This window comes from Bos taurus, chromosome 18 (assembly GCF_002263795.3).
Source record: "Bos taurus isolate L1 Dominette 01449 registration number 42190680 breed Hereford chromosome 18, ARS-UCD2.0, whole genome shotgun sequence".
Taxonomy (NCBI): domain Eukaryota; kingdom Metazoa; phylum Chordata; class Mammalia; order Artiodactyla; family Bovidae; genus Bos; species Bos taurus.
Window position 1 is genome coordinate 1,404,418 of NC_037345.1, and position 25,032 is coordinate 1,429,449.

General features: G+C 53.9%; 1 protein-coding gene, 1 long non-coding RNA gene and 3 other non-coding genes across 11 annotated transcripts in view; 2 read left to right on the plus strand and 3 right to left on the minus strand.

Annotated features, from left to right (window-relative positions):
* LOC101902469 (uncharacterized) overlaps positions 1-871 on the minus strand; it is an 85,120-nt gene extending 84,249 nt beyond the window's left edge. For all 7 annotated transcript variants that reach the window (XR_812530.4, XR_009491254.1, XR_009491253.1 and 4 more), the window contains exon 1: positions 799-871. This is a non-coding gene — a long non-coding RNA (uncharacterized lncRNA). The remainder of the gene's footprint in view (positions 1-798) is intronic.
* Positions 872-7,053: 6,182 nt separating this feature from the next.
* The window catches only part of VAC14 (VAC14 component of PIKFYVE complex), a 76,423-nt gene continuing 58,444 nt past the window's right edge, over positions 7,054-25,032 (plus strand). Inside the window, 10 exon segments of the mRNA NM_001082444.1 lie at positions 7,054-7,419; positions 13,664-13,814; positions 14,089-14,256; positions 15,090-15,152; positions 15,623-15,730; positions 16,186-16,295; positions 16,608-16,714; positions 17,756-17,890; positions 18,249-18,401; positions 22,296-22,359. Coding sequence (NP_001075913.1) covers positions 7,316-7,419; positions 13,664-13,814; positions 14,089-14,256; positions 15,090-15,152; positions 15,623-15,730; positions 16,186-16,295; positions 16,608-16,714; positions 17,756-17,890; positions 18,249-18,401; positions 22,296-22,359 — 1,163 coding nt within the window. The 5' untranslated portion in view covers positions 7,054-7,315.
* TRNAG-GCC (transfer RNA glycine (anticodon GCC)) lies at positions 11,647-11,717 on the minus strand. Its single transcript has one exon. It is a non-coding gene; the product is annotated as a tRNA-Gly (tRNA).
* On the minus strand, positions 12,287-12,357 carry TRNAG-GCC (transfer RNA glycine (anticodon GCC)). Its single transcript has one exon. It is a non-coding gene; the product is annotated as a tRNA-Gly (tRNA).
* TRNAG-GCC (transfer RNA glycine (anticodon GCC)) lies at positions 19,390-19,460 on the plus strand. The gene has a single exon. It is a non-coding gene; the product is annotated as a tRNA-Gly (tRNA).

Consider the following 25,032-nt stretch of genomic DNA (forward strand, 5'->3'; position numbering starts at 1 on the left):
TGCTACATTTTCCTTCACCACAACCTGGTGTCAGGAGACGAGCTTTGCTGCGCATGGGGGAGGAATCCAAGTTTGGATTGGTTAACACTAATGTAACTGCTTCAGCCTCCCCATTCCCGCTTGCTTCAGAATAGTCTGATCATAGTAAAGACACACAAGGTTAACGAAGAGAAGTCTTTTCTATCAATGGTTGTTCCAACGTTTTGGATCGAGCCTCCACGTTTGACAGCCCTATTGGCTTTGTTCCGTTTCAAGGTCTGAACAGTATACCTAACGCCAATATGACATGTATGTGTCAACAGGGTACGACCAAGAACAAAACAGTCATGTATTCGATACGAATCTATCCTCATCAAGAGTCAGCAACTGGGACAAGAGCTTACATTTCTGTAGCGCTTTATATCGCGCTTCAGGTCGCTGAGGAGTCTTTCCCACCCTGTCGAAGGTAGACAGAAAGTTTCTGGCAGCGATGGTGATGGAGAGCGGGATACAATTAGGAAATCGGTCGGGAGTGAGGGGGGTGTCAAGCACGCTGAGGAGGGAGGGAAGCTGAGAGGCACCGTTAGTGAAAGGAAAGGAAGGGGAACCTCAGGAGGAGTCACCCACCGGGGCCGACAGAAGCGGGGCGCACGCGTCTTCTCTGAGACGCGGGGAAAACCTAGACGACGCGAGGAGGCCAACTGAGAGCGCCCGCCTCAGCGAGGGAAGCTGCCCGGCTGAAGCCCCCATCTCAGGGCGACTGCTTGGCGTCCTGCACCTCGGCCGCCCTTTTCGTCAGTTCCCCTCAAGGTCACTCACCACCCAGGCTGCCGGCGCCAGCAAGCCGCCCGGCTCCACTCCGCACCTCACACAGGGTCAACTGCACAGACTCAAGCACGGGCTCCAGGGCCTTGCGGTCCAGAGCGTCTCCCGGAGTGACGGACAGACGAGCCAATCGAAGCGGGGGGCGGAGCGATGGGCGGGGTGGGACCAAACCGCGAGGTCGCGACGAGGTCGCGGAGGCTGGTGGGCTGCGGTGACTTACCGCCGGAAGGCGTGGCTCCAGGGGAAAAGCGGTCCTGTTAGGTGGTCACGGTGGTTTGGGGCTGAGACTGTCTCCTCAGGGGTAACCGCGGGCCTGTACCATGCCACCAGCCTACGATTCCTTTGGCCTTCTCCTTCACCAAACGATTTTCCTGTCCAGTTATAAAGTACAAGCTGCTTTCCAATGTAAGCGTGTATTACCATCACCCCCTCGTTGTATAAAGGCTAACGGAAACTTGAGTCCATTGTATCACCCAAGGAACAGATACTAAAAGAAGATAAATATGAAATTTTTTATTTCTAAACCTTCAATTTCTTACGTCTGAATTTTTTCTATATTGTACACATTTTGTTAGTGTTTAAATATTGGATGCAATTTGAGTTATCATTAAATTCCATCTGGCCGGTTAACAAAAAAAGACCTGAATTTTTTAATTTTCTGTAAGAGTCTCAAAGATTCTCTAACTTCAGTTCTTAATCTCCCGTAAATCTGAATACGGATGATAAGATGGGCAGGTGCTTTGAATCCAAACCTACAGGAATCAAACTAATTTAGCTGAGGCTCCTTCTTTCTTTGGAGAAGGAAATGGCAACCCACTCCAGTACTATTGCCTGGAAAATCCCGTGGACGGAAGAGCCTGGTAGGCTACAGTCCATGGGGTCGCAAAGAGTCGGACACGACTGAGCGACTTCCTTCTTAGAGCATCATTTGAATCTAAAATAATTAAAACCAGATGCTAAACATGGTTCAGTGTGTGCCTCATTCAGAATTGATGATGGTCTCACATAAGTTTCATTTATGAAAGAAAGTAAACATTGTTGAAATGATGGAAGAGAAACAAGGCTTTCTATAGATGAGTAGTTCCTAGACAAAACAAACAGCAAACCTTACAGCTTTGAAACACATCTTGTAACAAACCACAAAAATCATTGTTAAATTGTTGCTACCAAAATCTAAAAGAAAACTTTGGCAGAAATTACCAGCTTATCAAGAAGAATTTCTTCCTCTACACATAAGGTAGAGAAGCATTTATGAAAGCATAGATCTACATGGGTTTCCAGAAAATACTTAAGTGCAAGAATACTAGAGTGGGTTGCCATGCCCTTCTCCAAGGGATCTTCCCAACCCAGGGATTGAACCCAGGTCTCCTGCATTGCAGGCAGATTCTTTACCATCTGAGCCACCTGGAAAGCCCAGGTCTATAGGTGTTTAGATACCTGGCAACGCTTTTCTTAAAATTCCATCCTCAAAACACATGCTAATGAACCAGCCATCTCCAGGGTCAAATGGGGAGAGATTCCCTTCCAAACTCCCTCAGCGTGTTGACAAAATTCATTTCCTTGCAGCCACTTGAAGTCCCATTTTCTTGGCAACTGACAATAGGGAACCACTTTTAGGAACTGGAGACCACTCTTCAGCCTCAAGAAAAACAGTTCAGCTATAAAGCAGAGTCCTAGTTCCTCCTCAAGGGACGGACATAACAATTTGAAACAGTCTTCGAGTTCTGAAAAACTAAGGCCCACACCTAGGAGGAGAACTGAATGATAATGTTGACCCTCATGACTCTAATCAACTAAAAGCTTGGACGTTGTTGATCATGGCCTGAGTTCTGTGCTGAATTCTCCACTGCTCAAACCCCTTCATGAAAATCCACGTACCTTTGGGTTAAAACTTTCCCCAACTTGCTTTTGAGAGAGAGAGAGAGACACTGCTCTGGCAGAGATCACATGTGTTACTCGTCACAGAAACAATAAATGCTTCCTTCTCCCCATCTTTGGCTTGGTTGTGCCTTTTGGCTCAACAACCCCCAAAAGCTGAATCTACATTTTGGATAACAATAGACAGACTGCTTGGTTTTTAATTGTAATTTATTTATGTGTTTTAAAAATATATATATATCACTATTCAAACCCAGCATTATGGGCGTAAACAAGGCTTAAGTAGGAATTTTAAAACTCGAGAGAAAATATTTTTTAAATACTAGTACAAGTGACGGCACAGGAACGGCCGAGAGGAGCTACCCCGCGTCCGAGGTCGGGGGGGGGCGGCCGAGAGGAGATACCCAACGTCCGAGGTCAGGGGCGGCGACAAGAGGAGTTACCCCGCGTCCGAGGTCAGGGGCGGCCAGGAGGAGATACCCCACAGCCCTCAGCCCGAGGTCAGGGGCGGCAGCCGGGAGGAGCAACCCCATGCCCAAGGCCAGGGGCGGTGGCCAGGAGGACCAACCCCACGTCCAAGGAGTGGTGGCTGTGCGGGCGCAGAACGGCCTAGAGGAGCTATCCCACGTTGAAGGTCAGGAAGGGCGGCGGTGAGGAGATACCCCTCGTCCAAGGTAAGGAGCAATGGCTGCGCTTTGCTGGAGCAGCCATGAAGAGATACCCCACGCCCAAGGTAAAAGAAACCCAAGTAAGACTGAAACCATACTCACAGAAAACTGGTCAATCTAATCACACTAGGACCACAGCCTTGTCTAACTCAGTGAAACTAAGCCATGCCCGTGGGGCAACCCAAGACGGGCAGGTCATGGTGGAGAAATCTGACAGAATGTGGTCCACTGGAGAAGGGAATGGCAAACCACTTCAGTATTCTTGCCTTGAGAACCCCATGAACAGTTTGAAAAAGCAAAATGATAGGATACTGAAAGAGAAACTCCCCAGGTCAGTAGGTGCCCAATATGCTACTGGAGATCAGTGGAGAAATAACTCCAGAAAGAATGAAGGGATGGAGCCAAAACAAAAAAAATACCCAGCTGTCGGTGTGACTGGTGATAGAAGCAAGGTCCGATGCTGTAAAGAGCAATATTGCATAGGAACCTGGAATGTCAGGTCCATGAATCAAGGCAAATTGGAAGTGGTCAAACAAGACAGGGCAAGAGTGAATGTCGACATTCTAGGAATCAGCAAACTGAAATGGGCTAGAATGGGTGAACTTAACTCAGATGACCATTATATCTACTACTGCGGGCAGGAATCCCTCAGAAGAAATGGAGTAGCCATCATGGTCAACAAAAGAGTCCAAAATGCAGTACTTGGATGCAATCTCAAAAACCACAGAATGATCTCTGTTCGTTTCCAAGGCAAACCATTCAATATCACAGTAATCCAAGTCTATGTCCCGACCAGTAACGCTGAAGAAGCTGAAGTTGAATGGTTCTATGAAGACCTACAAGACCTTTTAGAACTAACACCCAAAAAAGATGTCCTTTTCATTATAGGGGACTGGAATGCAAAAGTAGGAAGTCAAGAAACACCTGGAGTAACAGGCAAATTTGGTCTTGGCATACAGAATGAAGCAGGGCAAAGACTAATAGAGTTTTGCCAAGAAAATGCACTGGTCATAACAAACACCCTCTTCCAACAACACAAGAGAAGACTCTATACATGGACATCACCAGATGGTCAACACCAAAATCAGATTGATTATATTCTTTGCAGCCAAAGATGGAGAAGCTCTATACAGTCAGCGAAAACAAGACCAGGAGCTGACTGTGGCTCAGATCATGAACTCCTTACTGCCAAATTCAGACTTAAATTGAAGAAAGTAGGGAAAACCACTAGACCATTCAAGTATGACCTAAATCAAATCCCTTATGATTATACAGTGGAAGTGAGAAATAGATTTAAGGGCCTAGATCTGATAGATAGAGGGCCTGTGAACTATGGAATGAGGTTCGTGACATTGTACAGGAGACAGGGATCAAGACCATCCCCATGGAAAAGAAATGCAAAAAAACAAAATGGCTGTCTGGGGAGGCCTTACAAATAGCTGTGAAAACAAGAGAAGCGAAAAGAAAAGGAGAAAAGGAAAGATATAGGCATCTGAATGCAGAGTTCCAAAGACTAGCAAGAAGAGATAAGAAAGCCTTCTTCAGCGATCAATGCAAAGAAATAGAGGAAAACAACAGAATGGGAGAGACTACGGATCTCTTCAAGAAAATCAGAGATACCAAAGGAACATTTCATACAAAGATGAGCTCGATAAAGGACAGAAATGATATGGACCTAACAGAAGCAGAAGATGTTAAGAAGACATGGCAAGAATACACAGAAGAACTGTACAAAAAAGAACTTCACGACCCAGATAATCACGATGGTGGGATCACTCACCTAGAGCCAGACATCCTGGAATGTGAAGTCAAGTGGGCCTTAGAAAGCATCACTACGAACAAAGCTAGTGGAGGTGATGGAATTCCAGTTGAGCTATTCCAAATCCTGAAAGATGATGCTGTGAAAGTGCTACACTCAATATGCCAGCAAATTTGGAAAACTCAGCAGTGGCCACAGGCCTGGAAAAGGTCAGTTTTCATTCCAATCCCAAAGAAAGGCAATACCAAAGAATGCTCAAACTACCACACAATTGCACTCATCTCACACGCTAGTAAAGTAATGCTCAAAATTCTCCAAGCCAGTCTTCAGCAATATGTGAACCGTGAACTTCCTGATGTGCAAGCTGGTTTTAGAAAAGGCAGAGGAACCAGAGATCAAATTGCCAACATCCACTGGATCATGGAAAAAGCAAGAGAGTTCCAGAAAAACATCTATTTCTGCTTTACTGACTATGCCAAAGCCTTTGACTGTGTGGATCACAAGAAACTGTGGAAAATTCTGAAAGAGATGGGAATACCAGACCACCTGATCTGCCTCTTGAGAAATTTGTATGCAGGTCAGGAAGCAACAGTTAGAACTAGACATGGAACAACAGACTGGTTCCAAATAGGAAAAGGAGTTCGTCAAGGCTGTATATTGTCACCCTGTTTATTTAACTTATATGCAGAGTACATCATGAGAAACGCTGGACTGGAAGAAACACAAGCTGGAATCAAGATTGCCAGGAGAAATATCAATAACCTCAGATATGCAGATGACACCACCCTTATGGCAGAAAGTGAAGAGGAACTGAAAAGCCTCTTGATGAGGGTGAAAATGGAGAGTGAGAAGGTTGGCTTGAAGCTCAACATTCAGAAAACGAAGATCATGGCATCCGGTCCCATCACTTCATGGGAAATAGATGGGGAAACAGTGGAAACAGTGTCAGACTTTGTTTTTCTGGGCTCCAAAATCACTGTAGATGGTGACTGCAGCCATGAAATTAAAAGACCCTTACTCCTTGGAAAGTTATGACCAACCTAGATAGCATATTCAAAAGCAGAGACATTACTTTGCCAACAAAGGTTCGTCTAGTCAAGGCTATGGTTTTTCCTGTGGTCACATATGGATGTGAGAGTTGGGCTGTGAACAAGGCTGAGTGCTGAAGAATTGATGCTTTTGAAGTGTGGTGTTGGAGAAGACTCTTGAGAGTCCTTTGGACTGCAAGGAGATCCAACCAGTCCATTCTGAAGGAGATCAGCCCTGGGATTTCTTTGGAAGGAATGATGCTGAAGCTGAAACTCCAGTACTTTGGCCACCTCATGCGAAGAGTTGACTCATTGGAAAAGACTCTGATGCTGGGAGGGATTGGGGGCAAGAGGAGAAGGGGACGACAGAGGATGAGATGGCTGGATGGCATCACGGACTCGATGGACGTGAGTCTGAGTGAACTCCGGGAGTTGGTGATGGACAGGGAGGCCTGGCATGCTGCAATTCATGGGGTCGCAAAGAGTCGGACACGACTGAGCGACTGATCTGATCTGACAAGTGACTAGGATATAGCGAAAATCAAGAGGGCGTTACTCTAATTTGTAACATTGGCATATAAGAAATTGACTAATGACTAAAGAAGTGAATGAACTAGGAGATTCAGTAGGTGTGGAATAAATTATGCCAAGCGATTCAAGAGCCCCTTCGTTTTCAGGAACGTCTGCAGAAGCCCACCAGGTGCCAAGCCTATTATGTGCAGGCAGCGGAGTACATGGTACACGTGCCGCTCTAAGTAGGCTTCAAACACGGGCCATACTGTGGGGGGGCTGCAGGCCAGAGTTGGGGCGGGGAGTGCAGCCTTGAGGGGGCGTAGCCGACCCACCGGGGGTGTGGCCGGCGAGGGGCGGGCCCAGTGGCGGAAGGCGGAAGCTGCCTGAGGTCACCTGACCCGGGAAACATGGCCGCCGCCCCTGGCGCCCGGCAGGCACTGCTCCCGTGAGCTGCTGGCTGGCCCGGGGCAGGGGGACGGAGACGAGGTTCACGCCGGGGCTCCGAGGCGGCGCGCGGCCCCGCGAGACTCGGGCTGGGGCGGCGTGGCCCATGAGCCGGCGCCGGAGGCAGCGCGGAGCCGCAGACGCCCCTGGCCCCGGCGCGGCCCCGGCTGCCGCGGGCTGAGGAGCCGCGGGTCTTCGGGAGGCGCACCTGCGCTGTTACCATGAACCCGGAGAAGGATTTCGCGCCGCTCACGCCCAACATCGTGCGCGCCCTCAACGACAAGCTCTACGAAAAGCGGAAGGTGGCTGCCCTGGAGATCGAGAAGTAAGAGCTGCGGGCCCGGGCCCGGGGAGTGGGGCCGGGGCTCCGTCCTGGCTGTTGCGGGGTCCGCTCCTCCGGGAGCCGGGGCTCCGTCCTGGCTGTTGCGGGCCCCGCTCCTCTGGGCAGCTGCTCAGGCTTTTGCAGCCGGTGTTGCTGCCCCAAGCTTTAGGCCCCCAGTGCCGTGCTTAACAGCAGGAGATGGGCAGTACTGTGTGATCTGGGCCATGTTATTTAACCTGGTATCTCAAAGGGGCTGCGGTGAGAGTGAAGCGATATTGTGTATGTACGGTGCTTAGCCCAGTGCCTGGCGCATGATGCGTCCTCAGTGTGGTCTCTGCCAAAACGAGCAAATCCGAGAGTGATCTCCGATGGGAAGGAGGTGGGAAGCGTGAGAATTTACTATGGATGTTGACCTGCATCATTTCTTACCCACTTTCTGAGAAGTGAAAAGACGATAAGTTGATCAAATGAAGAAGTCAGGTCCAAAATCTCAAGGCTCAGAGGGCTGATTGTTTTCTCTCTGTCATATCACCCTTCTCCAAAAGTGGAAGTAGGAATGATTTGTTGTTTCTGCAGTCTTAATTACGTGTGCAGTAGCGCTCTCTTGTCTGTGGGGCATATGTCCCCAGACTCGCAGTGGACGCCTGAAACCCCTTGGATGGCACCAAACTCTATATATGCTATATTTACAGATGTGTGATAAAGTTTAATTTATGATTTATAATTAGGCACAGTAAGAGAATATCCTGTCAGCGTCACTACTATTGCACTTTAGGGCTATTATTAAGTAAAATAAGGGTTACTTGAACGTAAGCACTACCGTACCAGAGAGTCAATCTGATAACTCAGACAGTTACTAAGTGGGTGCATATCATATACAGCATGAATATACAGGAGGAAGGGGTGATTCATGTCCTGGTGGGACATCACGAGATTTCATCTCAGCACTCAGAACAGCGTATAGTTTAAAGCTTATAGATTGTTTATTTTTGAATTTTCCATTTGATATTTTCTGAACTTCTGTTGACCGTTGGTATCTGAAACTGTGGATATGGCATTCCACTGTATGTGTAACCATGACCTGACATTTTGCTTAGTTATTTTTATTACAAAGCAAGGCGTTTAACTGGGAACATTGAGATTTTTATGCTGTTATTTTACACATGTATTTTTTTTTCCAGCCAAATCTTTGTGACAAAGTCAGGTGGGTAGGTAATTTCAGAAGAGGCAGGCTGTGAAAGAGAAAGAAGGCCAGTTTAAGCATCAGGAAATAGAGGGTTTCGTTCTGCCCTGTCCAGTAAGGTAGCCACTGGCCATGGGTGACTATTTACATTTAAATTATTAAAGATAAAATAAAAAATTTTAATATAGTTCCCCAGTCATTCTGCCTGTATCTCACATAGCCACATGTGGCTGTCGGCTGCCATAATGGACAGCGCAGATTTTCGAACAATTCCATCACTGCAGAAAGCTTTGTAAGGGCCTACTATAGTCTGTTGTGTGATGCTCATTCTGTGACCGCTGGCAAATTCCTTAACTCAGGGTTTCTTAACCTCAGTGCTTTTGATATTTTTGGACAGGTAACTCTTGGCTGTGGTGGCCTGTCTTGTGCATGATAGGGTTTTTAGCAGCATCTCTGATCTTTAACCCCTAGACATCAGTAGCTTTTCATCACTAGTACAACCAAAAATGTCTCCAGAAAGTCGCCAGATGTTCCCTGGGGATGCAGAATCACCCCAGTTGAGAACCACTGCCTTAACTGCTTTGGTTTCAGTTTCCTCCTCCACTAAAGGGTTTGGATTTTGCCAAGTTGACCCTCCCGTTCAGCTCTAAGATTCAGCATGTCCAGAAGCACGCCTCTCTCATCAAGCACCCCTTTCTTGAGTGCCGTCCCTCCCCACCGCTGCTTGTTGCTGCCCTAGCTCTTGCCATTGCCAGCGAATTGTACTGATGAGCATTGCCCTGATGAGTGGGAGACTCAGAGCTGATGTACAGACTTGGCTCCACGTCTGTGGTTTTATTGGCTGAAGGTACATTGACACCGGTTTTGTCTGTCGCCCGCTACTTCTCAGAAATGTTTGCTGTCTTCATAGCTTGAGTCCTTGGTTGAGTCCTTGAATAGAGGTGTTCATCTCAGCCTTATTGTTGCTTCCAGCACATCCTGTGTAAGTGCTGTCACTCTGCAGGCTGTGCTGGAAGGATTTTGTCTTTAGTGGAGTTTGTTTAGTGTTTGACATTGCCTTTGGCTTGTGGAGCTGGGAACATGAAACACGTGAGAAAGAATTCATGACGTTGGATGATGTGGTGGTGAGCACAGAATGCAACATCCAGAGGAGGAGTGGTCCTTCCTGAGATGGTCAGCAGAAGCAGGGGTGGATTGGAGCTGGCGTTTGAGGCCTGGCTAGGCTGTCAAATGAGACAGGAGCTTGCCTGTGGGGTGGCCTGGACAGGAAGTGTCCACGGAGTAGACTAGCAGGCCCAGTAGGAAGCTGGGTCTGGCTGCAGGGAGGTTGCACGTGTAGCCCGGCTACAGATTGGAGAGGTAGCCGGCCCTGTGTTGACCCCCTGTGTGTCAGGTAGAGAGTGTGGGCCTGATTCGTGGGACAGGTCTTCCTGCTGTGGCCCTGGGCTGACCCCAAGGGCCCGGCCCAGTGCTCTACAGGCGGATGGATGCTGCTAAGTCACTTCAGTTGTGTCCGACTCTGTGTGACCCCATAGACGGCAGCCCACCAGGCTCCCCCATCCCTGGGATTCTCTAGACAAGAATACTAGAGTGGGTTGCCATTTCCTTCTCCAGTGCACGAAAGTGAAAAGTCAAAGTGAAGTCGCTCAGTCGTGTCCGACTCTTGGCGACCCCATGGACTGCAGCCTACCAGGCTCCTCCATCCATGGGATTTTCCAGCCAAGAGTACTGGAGTGGGGTGCCATTGCCTTCTCCATGTTCTCAGGGTTTGCCTTCCAGAAGAAACCACTTTTGTCTTGTTCTCCTGGCTATGGACACTATTTTCCCTCAAGTGCAGGGGTGCAGACAGCAGAGCCTTGGAACTTGAAGGGGCCATTGTGTCTGTAGTGACCTGGGGTGCCCTGAGCTACGTTCTGGTGGGATTCAGGGTGAGGGGCCTTCCAGCTGGTGTGGAGCAAACAGTGGGGTCAGGGGGTGTTGTCCGTCTGCTCCCGCTTCCGGAGGCCCCGTTGCCCTTGCCAGCCTGCCCCGACATCGGCACCTGTTCTTCATGCTCTCCCAGCGCCCGGTCTCTGCAGCCTTTCCAGTCTTCAGCACTCCCTCAGTGCAGGTCAGACCCCACCGCCCGCCGCTGCTGACCGTCCCTACCGTTTGTGGCTGCTCACAGAGCAAAGGCCACCTCCTCTGCCAAGCCCGTGAGTGGGCGCAGCCTCTCCCCCGCCTCTGTCCTTTCAAGCTGCCAAGCCGAGTGCCCCTGTCCTTCCTGTGAGCCTTCACTCATGATCTTCCCTCTGTCTGAGCTTCCTCCTCCCGCACGAACACCTACTCATCCCTCAGAACCCATCTCAAAAGCTGCCCCTCGTGAACCACATCAGATTCCCTCCGCACCAGAGATGCTTCACGCTCTTTCTCTCCTGGCCCCTCCTCACGTTGCACGGTCCTCACCAGATTTCTTTCCTCTTTTGCATGAAAGTCCTCATGGCCTCTCATTTCCCACCCACCGGATTCTAGCAGAGGCCCCTCAGGCAGGGAATGCGCCGTTTGCTGGCTTTCCAGTGGGCCGGGGGACCCCTTCCAGTGGCTCAGGGACTGTTTATGACCTGAAACAAGGAGATGGGCCAGGAGGTGGTTCCAGGAGGGGCTGTGCTGCTGGCTGGGCTGAGTCTTCTGTGGCTGCCCTGCCAGAGCCTCATGGAGGACGTTACTCTGTGTCCCAGGGCTGCGCTTGTGTGGGCTGAGCGGAAGCTCAGCCTGGTTCCCCAGGAGCCTCAGAGGCAGAGGCCGGAGGCAGCCCGTCTGGGTGGGAGTGGGAGGACAGCTGCTTGCAGTGGCTTTGGTAACCCCTACCTCCTGGACTCCTCAGGAATGAGAAGACAACGAGCTAAATCTTTGTGGAATGTAGGAGACAGGTGTGGAAAATCAAGCTAGAAAAAGTCATTCTCAGGTTTTCAGAGTGTATCACCAATGCTATGAGTGGTGTGAAATCTCAAATCCAGTCTCTTGGGTTTTTTTTTTTTTTAATGATTTAAAAAAAAAATGTTTGCTGCTGCATTGGCCGGGAATCGAACCCGGGCCTCCCGCGTGGCAGGCGAGAATTCTACCACTGAACCACCAATGCTCCAGCTGTCAGCAGCTGTGTGAGCACCTCCCTTTAACCCCAGGACCAGCCTCTTTGTCCACATGCTGATTTCCAGAATCTGAGGCCACGCTCTGAGGCTGCCACATCAGCACCGCTGCAGAAACAGAGGCTTAGGCTCCAGAGCAGGAGGGGGTGTGTGTGTCTTTGATTTGCCTTCATCCATCAGGATAGAAACCAGCTCATATCCTTCCCTCTCAGTAACAAGAAGCCCAATGAGACTCCGGGGGCTTGCTTTCTGAGTGTGGTCCCCACTCCCAGTTCACATGGCATGTAGAGCTGTTTCACAGCTCACAGGCTTCATCACAGCTTCCTGCTGGAGACTGGCCGGGGCTGGGGGTGCACAGGAGTCCCCTGACAGCTGCAGGGCAGGCGGGCCTTGGCCCTGCAGCCAGGAAGTGGCGCATGTGTGGAGAATCCAGCTACTGGTCATGCTCACCGGACAGGGAGGTGCTCCTGGTTTCAGAGCAGCCTTGGCTGCGGTTGAGGAGCTGGCTCCTGTAGCAGGATTTCTGAGGGAGTCTGCCTGGAAGAGGCCAAAAAACCAGCCCTGCATTGGCCGGGAATCGAACCCGGGCCTCCCGCGTGGCAGGCGAGAATTCTACCACTGAACCACCAATGCTCCGCTGCTCTCTGGTTCACCTGCAGGGCCTTTCTCAAGGGGCTGTTGTCTGTGGACACTCAGAGAGCTCTGACATCACTGAGACTCGTCTGGCTGGAGCCCTGTTTGGGAATCCAGCGGGTTTATTGCACTGCTTAGGAAGTATGGACACCTATGGAACTGCCTTCCTCCCAAGGCCCTTGGTTCGTCCACAGCCCTCAGGCCCCAGGGGCGGTGGGGGTGGGGGCTTGGTGGAATCACACGCTATAACAGGCAAAGCAGGAGGCCCCCCACAGGCCATTCATGCAGCCTTTTCCTGGCACCCCATCTCTGCTAGTCCCGCTCACCTGATGAAGGAACAGTCTCCTCCCCTCCCATCCATCTCATGGCATCTTAAAACACAAGCGTCTCTACACTCCTTGTCCTCTCCCCTATTACAGGGGATCCTAATGCTTTTCTGTTTAGTTTAAAACTATCCCTCCCTGCTCCTTCCCACTGCCTCCGCCATGTTTAAGCCCCCTATTTCGGACTAAAGAGCTGGGGTGCTGTCCTTCTGTCAAACCAGCCCCTCCCATGCGGTGCAGCCTCTCCAGGTCCAAACAGAGGCCTGCAGGCACCACCCCATCACTGTAAACCTTTCACCAGCTCCTCTGTCCTTTGATCTGTCTTCAGCCGCTCCTCCCACACCCTGGGCTCCTCACCCTCCTCTAAGTGCACCGTGTGTTTTCAGGGCCCCTGCCGTTAGCCAGGCTCTTCCCTGTGCCTAAGGTGCCCGGCCTTCCTTTCTTCACCTGGAAAATGCCAGCTCCTGACTCTAAGGTCTGACTCAGTTGGCACTGCCCTGGCCACCCAGGGAGACTTACCTGCAGCATCTGGCTCCTGTGGTGACACTTGTGTGCTGCGGCCACACCTACTGGTTGTGTGTGGATCCTGCCTGTTGGGCACGGGCCCAGTTCAGCCCCGTCCCCGGAAATAATGACAGAGAACCGCCTGAGTGCCTGAATGGAGGGCTGAGCAAAGGGTTGAATGAAAGCGGTGGATCACTGCAGGTTTTGGTCCCCAGCACAACATTCGCTGCCTTCTCAGAATTGGGGTTGGTCACTGTTCTTTGTTCCATCCTCAATAAGGGGAAACGGAGACCAGAAAAGGGGAAGGGAAAGCCAGCCTCCCCCAGTCAGCAGCGGAACTAGGGCAGGACCCGTGACTCCGATTGCTCTTTCTGAGCAGGTCCTCTGCACCCCTCATCCCAGCGCCAGGCCCCAGAGCCAGCAGCAGGAGCAGGAGCAGCCTGATCCCACTGGCCTAAGACCCTCTCTTCTCTCTCCAGGCTGGTCCGAGAGTTCGTGGCCCAGAACAACACGGTGCAGATCAAGCATGTGATCCAGACCTTGTCTCAGGAGTTTGCCCTATCTCAGCACCCCCACAGCCGGAAAGGTGGGCTCATCGGCCTGGCCGCCTGCTCCATCGCACTGGGCAAGGTACGCCTTTCTCCTGGAGGGACGCACACACCAGCCGTGGCCTTGACTCTGCCCTGAACCCAGCAGGGGTTTGCAGACCCGTGTTTTCCATTGCCATTCTCTGCACACCCCAGGCTTGCTGGCTGGTTCCTGGGCGTGGCCCCTAACCCAGAGGCCAACTTGCAAAGAGCCTTTGAGCCCAGCCCGAAGGTCTGAGCGTCTCCGGGGAAGCCAGGGGCTGGGATCCCGAAATCCGACTCTGTCTGAGGAGCACTTGTGCTCCCGCCCATCACAGGACTCGGGGCTCTACCTAAAGGAGCTGATCGAGCCGGTGCTCACCTGCTTCAACGACGCCGACAGCAGGCTGCGATACTACGCCTGTGAGGCCCTCTACAACATCGTCAAGGTGGCCCGAGGCGCCGTGCTGCCCCACTTCAACGTGCTCTTCGATGGGCTGAGCAAGGTGAGCCCTCCACGCTCCGGCTGCTCTGAGCTCACCCCCGCCTCCCGGGCCTGACCCTCGGGGCCTTGAGTGCTGGCTGCCTCTCCCCAGAGGCAGGGGAGCAGATAAGCACGTGCTGCCAGGGACGCTCCTTGTATGTTGAATCTGATGATACATTTTTAAAATGAGCTTGTATTTATGTTTGCTCCCCCCCCATCTCTGTTAATTTGATTTTACTGAATTTTACAAAAGCATCAGTCCACCACAAGTTGGGGGGAAAACAGTTATTTGAGAGCACTGACCTCCCTGGTAGGGCGTAGGTGGCAATTCTGTACTGCTTGTTGCACAGCTGTGTGCGACTCTCCTGCGACCCCATGGACTACAGCCTGCCAGGCTCCTCTGTCCGTAGTGCAGACTGATTTCCCCTGTGAGGTGAGCGTAGCCCAGGAACTCTGGAAAAAGCTCCGCTTAAAATGGCTCTGGGGTCCCTCTTAGCTCCTCAGTGCCTCTCAGCATCACCGAGTTTCCCTCCATGAAGTCGTTTCTAGAGAATCAGCCTCAAAACTGCTCCAGCTCCTCCTCCAGGAGTGGGGAGAGGAGCCGGCGTTGTTAGGCTGGAACGCCCTGGGGAACACCAGCGGGAAGCAGCCACGAGACCAGTGGCAGCAGGCCCTGCAGGCTCCTGAGCAGAGCAGGGCCCCCGAGCGCGTCTCTGCGTCTTCCCCAGTTTCGCGCTGCCTCCCTGCCTCCCCTACCTTCCTTCCATCCATGAACAGGCTCCCCCAAGGTTCTAGTGGATTCTTTGCCTTAATAAATTGACTGTGATCCTTCTTCCGCCTCTGTGTCTCCCGTAGTTGGCTGCTGACCCAGACCCCAATGTGAAAAGCGGATCTGAGCTCCTAGACCGCCTCTTAAAGGTATTAGTGCTTGGTCCCCACTTCTAGCATTTCTTTCTTCCATCTGTCTCTGGAGCTTTGAAGCTCTATCATTGGGATGTTCTTCCTAATTAAAAAAAATATTTACATACAGTAGGTGAGATAATATACAGTTCTGAGTATATAGAGTTACGTCAGCAGCAGGATCAAGATACAGAGCCGTCATTGCCCCTAGTGTTCCCACGAGCTGGCCCACCCTGCCCCCCGTGTGGGGCAGTGCATGCTCAGCTCACTGGGCATTCAGTCCAGACCACAGAGATGTAGGAAGGGTTTTGCCTTTTCTTTGCATCATTTCCCCTTGATTCCCGCTTTCAGTCCATCCTTGCTTGTCCCTCGGCCTGCCTGACACAGGCCCTGTCCTCCTCCTCTGTGGCCACCTGACCCCTGAAGTCAGGCACTCGGCCAGGTCAGGCTCCCCAGCCCCCAGCAGCTCATACGCCTTTGACCCCCAGGACATCGTGACAGAGAGCAACAAGTTTGACCTGGTGGGCTTCATCCCCTTGTTGCGGGAGAGGATTTACTCCAACAACCAGTACGCCCGGCAGTTCATCATCTCCTGGGTAAGATCTGGCCCTGATGCTGTTTCTGGCTGCCCGTGAGCCTGCCCTCTGGCCCACCTGGATGTGTCCCAAGGCTGTGGAGGCGCCTTGCTGTTGCCCCTCCAGGAGCCACGCTGGCACATGATCCCAAAACACGTTTCCTCAGCTCTGCCCCCAGAGCCCGTCACGTTCACCTCTGAAGCAGATGGGGCTCCTTCCTCGTCTCTGGAAACACCCAGATTTCTCTTTGAAGTCAACCTCTCCTGCTAGTTGCCTGCCTTTCCCATAGGTTCCCTTCTCCTTAGGGCATCTTAGCTGCCTGGGGGTGAGAGCTCTGCTTTCCTACACACTGAACAAAAGCAACTTCAGCTGGCACGCCCTCCCCCGTGGGACACCCCAGGGCGCCTCCTCCCCAGGGTCCAAGGAGGCAGGTGCTCGGGCCGTGACCTTCCCTGACAGTCTCTTTCCTGGGTCAGATCCTGGTGCTGGAGTCCGTGCCCGACATTAACCTCCTGGACTACCTGCCAGAGATCCTGGACGGGCTCTTCCAAATCCTAGGCGACAATGGCAAAGAGATCCGGAAAATGTGAGTAAGGAGGGAAGCACGGAGCTGCATACGTGTCCCCCCCACACACCCACAGGCTCCAGAAGGACGTGAGGGGAGCACGGAGCTGCATACGTGTCCCCCCCACACCCACAGGCTCCAGAAGGACGTGAGATTTACTCTCCTCTTGGCATGTGAGCTTCCCGCTTTGGGACGCCAAGAGCGCCTCCTCCCCCAGCCTCTGAAGTCGTCCCTCTGACCTGGACGCCCGTGCCAAGCAGAGCAGAAGCGGCATTGGGGAGGCTCCCCGGCCTGGGAGGCAGGGGTATTTCCCTTCTCCTTCATTCGCTGTAGGTGTGAGGTGGTCCTTGGGGAGTTCCTGAAGGAAACGAAGAAGAGCCCCTCGAGTGTTAAGTTTGCTGAGATGGCCAACATCCTGGTGATCCACTGCCAGACCACAGGTGAGCACATGGCAGCCCTGCAGATCCCCCTCAGAAGCCCCCCCCCCCCCCCCCCCCGCCACGGGTGAGCACATGGCAGCCCTGCAGACCCCTCCTCCTCAGAAGCCCCTCCCCGCCATGGGTGAGCACATGGCAGCCCTGCAGAGCCCTCCTCCTCAGAAGCCCCCTCTCCCCACCCTGGACAGAGTCCTGGTGGGAGTGGGCGGCAGTGTGACAGCGGGTCCCGGAGCTGTGGGGCCTTGCGGAAGAGATTCTGGTTCTGTCAGCATGGAGGCCTTTTCACTTGGTCTGGCCCTAGATGGGGGAATATCTGGAGGCCTTGCTGGCAGGCTTGGCATCAGCACCGTGAATTGAAACGCTTGGGGGCTGGGGTCGCATAACTGTTTCTACTGAGTATCAAACCACCACCAAATGTAACTCCTTCCCGTTGCAGTCCCTTGTTACTGACCTCAGGCTTCAGGTCAGCTGGGCAGCCCTGCTCCCCTGTGCCAGGCCAGGGCTGGGGGGAGTCCCGTGCCTCCAGTCCTCTGGAGGGTGGGCTGAGGCCCACGGTCCGTCGTGTGACTTGTGTCTGGCTGTCCAGCTGTCACCTGTGGCCAGCGGTGACAGTCATTCCAAGCATCTCGTCACCCGGTGGGCTAGCCCGGGTGCGTTCATGTGAATTCAGTGGATTCCAGGAGACAGGAGAGATGTCAGTGAGGCCCAGGCTTGAACCATCCTTTCTCCCACCTTCTGTTGGCCAGTGTCGCAAGGCCAGCCCCAGACCGGGAGTTGGGGAATAAACTCCCGCTCCTGATGAGAGGAGCTGCACCCTACTGTGGGGAGTGGACACAGGAAGGCAGAGAGCCGTGGCTGCTCTCACAGGCAGCCATAGGACTATCGTCCGTGTCCCCCTGGTGCCCACGGAAGGAAAGGGCGAGAGTGTGGGAGTCCCGGGGGGCTGGGAGCTGTGCCAGGCCTCAGCCCCGCTGCAGGGCTCTAGCACCTGTGGGCATGTCGGGGGGGCACCGCCGCACTCACCCCGGAACCCCGTCCCCACAGACGACCTGATCCAGCTGACAGCCATGTGCTGGCTGCGGGAGTTCATCCAGCTGGCTGGCCGAGTGATGCTGCCCTACTCCTCAGGGATCCTGACCGCCGTCCTGCCCTGCCTGGCCTACGACGACCGCAAGAGGAGTATCCTTCAACCCAGAGAGTGGTGACAAGGGCAGCCCTGAGGGGCGCGAGGTCACCCTGGGTGGGGAGGGGGCCCAGGACCCGCCACGCCTGCAGACAGCCCTGGAGCAGGAGGTGGAGCAGAGCGTGCCCTGGGAGGGCCCAGGTGGCCCGGGACGGGGCTGGCACCGCGTGCCCGAACCTCAGCCGCGTCCTCAGAGATCTAAGCGGCTCGCCCAGGCCCAGGCTGCTGAGTCTCTGCTCCTCTCTGGGGTGAGGGGTCCCTCAGGAAGGGAGGCGACAGGGCAGCCCCTCGGGGCAGCAGAGCGGGCTGTCAGTCCAGCCTGGCTGCGGCCGCTCCTTACATCGGCGCACTCAGACATCAAGGAGGTAGCCAGTGTCTGCAACCAGAGCCTGATGAAGTTGGTCACCCCCGAGGATGACGAGCCTGACGAGCCCAGGCCAGTGGTGCAGAAGCAGGCAGGCCCCAGCCCTGAGGACTGCGCAGCAAAGCAGGAGGGGGCAGCCAGCGGTGAGTGGGCTCTGCCTCCCGCCCCCACCTCCCAACGAGGGCCCCTCGGGGCCCAGAGGTTGGAGAACTTGACATGGGGTCTCCCTCAGCCAGCCAGGGCTGTTTCCGAGTCTCAGCCCCTAGCTCTGGAAACAGCCCGGCAGGTGGGAACTGCTGCCTTCCTCCAGCAGGTGGGCACAGGGCAGAGGAGTCCCACCACCAGCATCCGGCAGCTCCCAGGGGCAGGAGGTGTTTGAACCCAACAGCTGGCCTCCAGAACTGTAGCTCTGAGCCCTTTCTGCCCCAGAGAGCATTCATTCCTTCCTTAGCCTTGTTCTGAGCTCAGCTGCAGCCCAGGTAGAGAGGCGTGGAGCCTGGCAGGAAGGCCGTTGAGTCTGCAGGCTCAGCTGAGTCTCAGGGGTGGACATCCAGTGACTCAGGAACCACCTGCCTTTCCTCTGCCACTCATTCTCGGGGAGGAGGTTCAGACCAACCCAGCTGTGGTTTATTCGGTCCTTGGAAATTCTGCTTTTCTCCTTTAACGTTAATGTCTTGTTTATCCGTCACATGAAGAAAACCGCTTTTATGCCTATTGGAGTCTAGAGTTGGACTCTCTAAACGTAGAACTCTGAGACTTTTTTCCATCTCTCCAACTCTGTCCTCACCGAGAGGTCCCCGATCAGCTCTGGGATGATGTTCTCCTTTGCAAAATCAGCCAAAGACTAAACTGATGCAGAACCTACTGAAATCTTTAAGGCTAACAGACTGAGGTCTGGAACTTGCCCCGCAGGAGCCAAAAGAGTTCCCAAAGCATTTTGTCCCTTTGGTTTCTCTTGAACCTCAGAGCAGAATGGCAGGCACGTGTCCTGTGGGCGTCCTCAGGGGACTGGCCTTCTAGAACCGAGCAGCACTGAGTGCTGGACCATCCCAGGTGTCAGGTTACAGCCGTGCCCACGTCACCGAGAGCCAGTGCAGCAGAGCAGCTGGGGAGGAGGAGTGCTCAGCTGGAGCATTGGTGGTTCAGTGGTAGAATTCTCGCCTGCCACGCGGGAGGCCCGGGTTCGATTCCCGGCCAATGCAGCTCCCTTAACCTTTTTGACAGCTTTCCTAAGTCTTCCTGAAACAGCTCCCTTCTCAGGAGAATCTTGTTCCTAAATCAGGACACATTCAGGCAGCTTGGCTCCAGATTTTACTGCCTCGTAAACAGCACTTCAGCAGACGCAGAGCTCACTTTATAGTAGTGCCCAGAAATGGCACCGGCGAATTCTGGGGCTCCACAGCCACTCCAGACTCGCTCAGCTGGTCACCAACCACCGCTTTCCCAGCGTGCCAGCAGAAGGTGCCAGCAATCCCAGAGAGTCAGCATTTCTTTCCTCAGTCCCCGGCTTCAACCAGCGCTGACGCCGACACTCACTGCCCATCTCTTCCAACCCAGCGAAGGCAGCAGCTTCCTGCCCGGTCTCTCTCACTTGGTGCCCATCCCCACCCAGCCTGCGCCGTGCACCCCACAGCACATCCTGGGCGAGCCCCCCAGTGAGGCCTGGCAGCCAGGTCCTCTGCACGCGAGTCCGCGCACACTCACAGACACACACACCCTCGCTCTCACATGCACGTGCTTCTCCCTTGCCCCTCCCCACAGGCTCCGGTCAGGGTGGCTCTTGTTCGGTTGGCTGCCCCTAGCCCCGTCTGCTTGCCCTGGCTCCCTCCCCCGCCCCTTCTGCCGGAGGAGTCCACAGCGCGGGGTCCTTTCTCTGATGCTGAGCTCCCAGGCACGTGGTGCATCCTCCCGTCCACCCATGACGTTTCCTGACTGTCTCGGGCATCACAGTCTACACTCTGCGGTCAGACCTGCCTGCCCGTGCGTCCTGCCCTGCTGACTTCATCTCTTGCCCTTGGGCAAGCCACTTGGCCTCGCTGTGCTTCAGATTTCTTATTCATTGACTGGAGCAACAGTGATAGTAGGGAACCTGTGGTGTGGCTGTGAGTCTCGGAGATTTCTTGCATGTAGAGCTCTTAGCACGTGATATGGGTCACACACTCCCAGTAACAGGTGCTTCCGTGTCAAGTTGTCTTAAGGTCTGTTTATAATGAGACCCACCACTTAGCAAGAGTGGTGCCCTGACGGGGCAGGACTTTGGCTCCCTTGCCTTTTAGCATTAGCTTTTCCCAGGTGGTAATGGGCCTCTGATGGGTCCTAAATGAGGGATTGTAGTGGTTTAGGGATGAAAGTTCAAGCAGTGAGTGAGGAGCACAGCTATAAATACAGTTTCCAGTGGGGGACCGGTGACCTCCGTGGGTGAGCATGAAATGGAGTCCACACGTTTGCAAAGCTTTGATGGGATTGGGTGTTATCAGCACTGCCAATCTAAGTGACTCAGATCCAGGACCTGCCTGAAGAGAGCTCAGGGTTGGATCCTTAGATGAGTGATCACGGGACATTGGGCGTGGTCACAGAGGACTGGGGGCACCCGGCCAGGCTTCGTGGAGGGTATTTGAACTGAATCTCTTCTTTCTCATTCCCTTTAACTCTCCTTTACCACCCTCATTTTTCACTCTGGTCACAAGAGAAATGCACACTTCCTGGAGAGATTTTGGAACAACCAGACACTCCTACTGGGAGAAGGTGAAGAGTAAACACCTTAAATACATTCATTGTTTGGTAGATATCAATACATTTGGCAGCATGTACCAGAACACTTAAGAATTTATCCTCAGGAAACAGAGACATGGGTCAGGTTTTCCATCTTAACCCCTGAACACACATTGGCTCCTTTATTGTTCTCAGAAGATTCTGGGGAGGCCCTGGCCTCAGCACATTACACAGGTGAGGCAGTGGGGTGAAGGCAGGTGACCTACCCAGAAGTCACACAGTGAGGAAGCAGGGGAGTCAACTGAGACCCGTGCCCAGGGGCTCCTGAGTCTGGAGATTGAAACAAAAGGGCAACTGAAGATGCTCAGCTTCACTGGGAACCCCAGAATCACAAAGTAAAACAGTCTCATTTTTACTCATCGATTTGGCAAATACTGTCAAGATCACTAGTATCCCACGGCTTCCAAGGTGGAGGGTGGGCTGAACAACTGCTGGCGTGTATGTGACCCTTCCTAAAGGCCAGCCTGGCGAGGTCTGGTCAAGCCGCCTGGGTCTGACCCTTCTGATCAGCAGCCCCCTCTAACGGGGTCCTGGGGAAGTGCCCACACTTGTGCGAAAGAAAGCAGAGGCGAAGTCTCAGAGTGAAAATAGGAAACAATGGAAATTCATCTGCAGCCAGTTTTTAACATTGTATCGTTTCATCCATAAAGGGGTTCCTGGCGGGAGGGAGGGAGGCCCCCAGCTGCAGGGAGCCCCAGCGCTGTTCCTGGCGGGCCCACCCAGACTGCCCCAGGTGTCCGCCTCACCTTCCCCCAGGCCTGTTCAGGTAATTGGACTCTTTCCCAAAGCAGCTGCACCATTTCCCATTTCTACCAGCAGTGTATAAGCTTCCAGTTTCTCTGCCTCCTCACCATCACTTGCTATCAGTATGTCTTTTATTTAATGGGTGTGAAATGGCATCTCATTGCAGTTTTGATTTACGTCTCCCTGGCGGCTTGTGATGTTGAGTGTTCAAGAAGTCACTTTTAACATCTGTTGCCCTTTAGCCAGCGCCCCTTCTGAGATTTCCCAGATGTGTTCAGCACTGATAGCCCCTGCTTGTGAGGTCACTGTGCCTGAGAACCTACAAGCACGCATACCATCCAGAAGCTTCAGGGAACCACCAGGCATTGGGTCTTCAGGGCCCCAAAGCCACATTCCTCTCCAAGAGCCAGAATCAAGGTGTGGGAGACTAGACACTATGTGTCCTTGTGAACAGGGGCCTAGTTCTTCCAAAGGCCCCAGTGACCTTTATTGTGATGCCTCATTCCTCTTTCTCTCCCCAGGAGGGCCTGATGGTTCTTGCGACTCTAGCTTCAGTAGTGGCATCAGTGTCTTCACTCCAGCCAGGTAAGTGGTTTGTTACGGCCAGAGCTGTTTGTGGAGAGCTGGCAACCTACATCTTTTCTGGGCACGGGAGACCGCAGCAAACCCTGAGGCTGACTGTGCTCAGGGCCAGCACTTGCGGGACACAGACTGTCTGATGAGGGAGTCCAGAGGACACTAAAGAGCCCACCCCACCTGGTTCTGGGGGACATATTGTCTCTTGGGAAGTACTGGAGGCTGTGAGAGATCAGTAAATACAAGGTATAAAAGTGTAGCTCTAGGTGACTCAAGGTAAAGAATCCGCCTGCCAGTGCAGGAGACCCAGCTTCAAGCCCTGGGTCAGGAAGATCCCCTGGGAAAGGAAATGGCAACCGACTCCAGTATTCTTGCCTGGGAAATCCCATGGACAGAGGAGCCTGGCGGGATACAGTCCATGGGGTCACAAAGAGTCAGATAGGACTTAAGAGACTAAACAACAATAAGAGTGTAGGTCACACATGGTGACCACAGGGGGACCTTGCAGGCGCTTTTGCCCAGCCCTGTTTGCTTGTCCAGGATGATGTGTGGCCGATGCAGCTGTCTGAGGAAGCCTATTCAAGGAGCTCAGAGCACACCCTGTGATTGAGCCGGAGCGTGCACGGGCAGGGGTGCGCGAGCTGTCCTCCCAGGCTGGCTGCAGTGGCGCTGCCTTCCACGCGGGGGCAGTGCAGGCCAGGCAGGGAGATGGCCGCCCCGGGCAGCCGCTCTGCGCTCTGCAGGCGGATGACGATCCCTGGGCAGCCGCTGCGCGCTCTGCAGGCGGATAATGGTCCGGGGAGGGACTGTTACCACCCTGTCCCAGCCTGAGCCCCTGGACTGGCCCTCGGCCCCGCTTTGTCTGGCACAGCTGGCTACGGGGCTGGAGTGGGTGGAGGTCCTCCTGTAGGGGGTTCTTCCCTCTGAATCCAACCCTGAGCGTGGGCCCTGGGGGCACAGGTCACTCACGAGAGAAAACGTATACTCATCCCCAGGAGACTCTTCTCCGTAGACCCTGAGGCTCTTCTCTCCATTCACATCGTTTTCTCACTGACTTTCTCAGGACCTTGGGGGTGTTTTCAGAGTACTGACTGTAAATATGGACTCTTCCTAGGATCTCTCCCACATTGTTGGAGCAAGCCAACGAGCACCATTCATTTATTTGTTTTTAGTTGTCACACATCCAGAGCCTGTGTTCAACCCTGCAGTTTCCAAGAAAAAGACGTGGTCCCCGAGTTTGAGGTTTTCCAGTGTGGGGGCAGAGACGTAAGCAGGAAGTTACGGGAAAGGGCGGTGACGGTTGTGCGGGCGCTCCGAGGGCGTTAGGGCCAGCGCTGGTGCCCCGCTGAGGCCCGCTGGAGCACCAGCTGCCAACCTCGAGCACTCAGGGAGGCCTTCCTGGGCCCGGCCATGCCCCGCACTGTGTCGCATTGGCGGGTTCTGCCCATGTTGACGTTTAGACCCCACAAGCTCAGTAGCAGTGCTGTTTCCACGTCAGGGCTGAGGAGGGATGGGAGGTCGGGGCTGCTGCAGAAACTGGATTTAGGAGGGTCTGAGGTGGGCGCAGACCAGTCAGGGTCACTGCCACGTCCGTTTAGACAAGGCGGAGGCTCAAACTGAAGAGGCGGCAGGATATGGAGAAAGTTGATAGGCTGGAGATGTTTTGAAGGTAGAATTGACAGAATTAGCCAACGGATGGAATGGAGTGGGGAGTGGGGAATGAGGAGAGGGGACTTCTAGATTCGGGGTTGAGCCAGCTCAGGGCATCCTGGTTTCGTTTCCCAAGCTGAGCAGGAGGAGGAATGGGTGTGAGTGGGCCCGTCGAGAGGAGAGTTCAGGGCAGCTCTGGGCATCCCGCCGGAGCGGGTCAGGAGGTTGGTGTGGATGTGGGATGCTGGAACTCAGGGGAGAGGTCTCGATAGAGATGCAGGCAGGCTTGCCCGCCCTGCGGAGGATCCGCTCTGGGAATCGGAGGGCCCTGGCAGGGAGGGCCGTGTGGTCTTAAGGCCCCTCCAGCAGTGTGAGAGAGGACAGATGCAGGTGAGGGGCAAAGCTGGCGGCAGGAAGGCCTGGCGCAGCCTCGTCACTAATCTATCTAGGCCACAGGGAGGGGGCGGTCCAGGAGGACCAGAGATCGGCCGTGACTGACGGCCCCATGCAGGGGGCACGGCTCCCCCTCCTCAGTGGGGAGACGGCAGTTCGTCTGCCCAGAGGAGGCCCTGATTCCTGCGCTGTGGCCGGGAACCCCTGGCTGGAACCAAGCCTTGCTTTATACCCGTCGTTCAGCAGCAAATGCTGAACCAGCCTTTGAAATTAAAAAGCCAACAGAGAACACGCTATCTGGTACTTTGTTTCCCTCAGACGGAGGTTTCCTTGTGGCAGCTGCCAATCTGAGTCACTGGCTATGCCAGAGAGGGGGTGGCCCCAGAGCTGGGAACCTGATCCTGGCCCCTCCCGCTGGAGGCAGCAGCCGAGGACGGAGGCTGGGGTGCCTGCTCTGCCGGTTGGTGCTGCCTGAAGCTGGCCTTTCACAGGGTCCCCGGGAAGCGTAACTCGGGCTGCAGGGTTCTGACGCACGCTCACCCCGGGCACTGCCTGCACAGGCAGGCCGCTCCCACCGCATCCAGGCCCACTGAGGGTAGTGGCCCGGTGGGGACCCCTCCCGTGACAGAGGAGCATCCC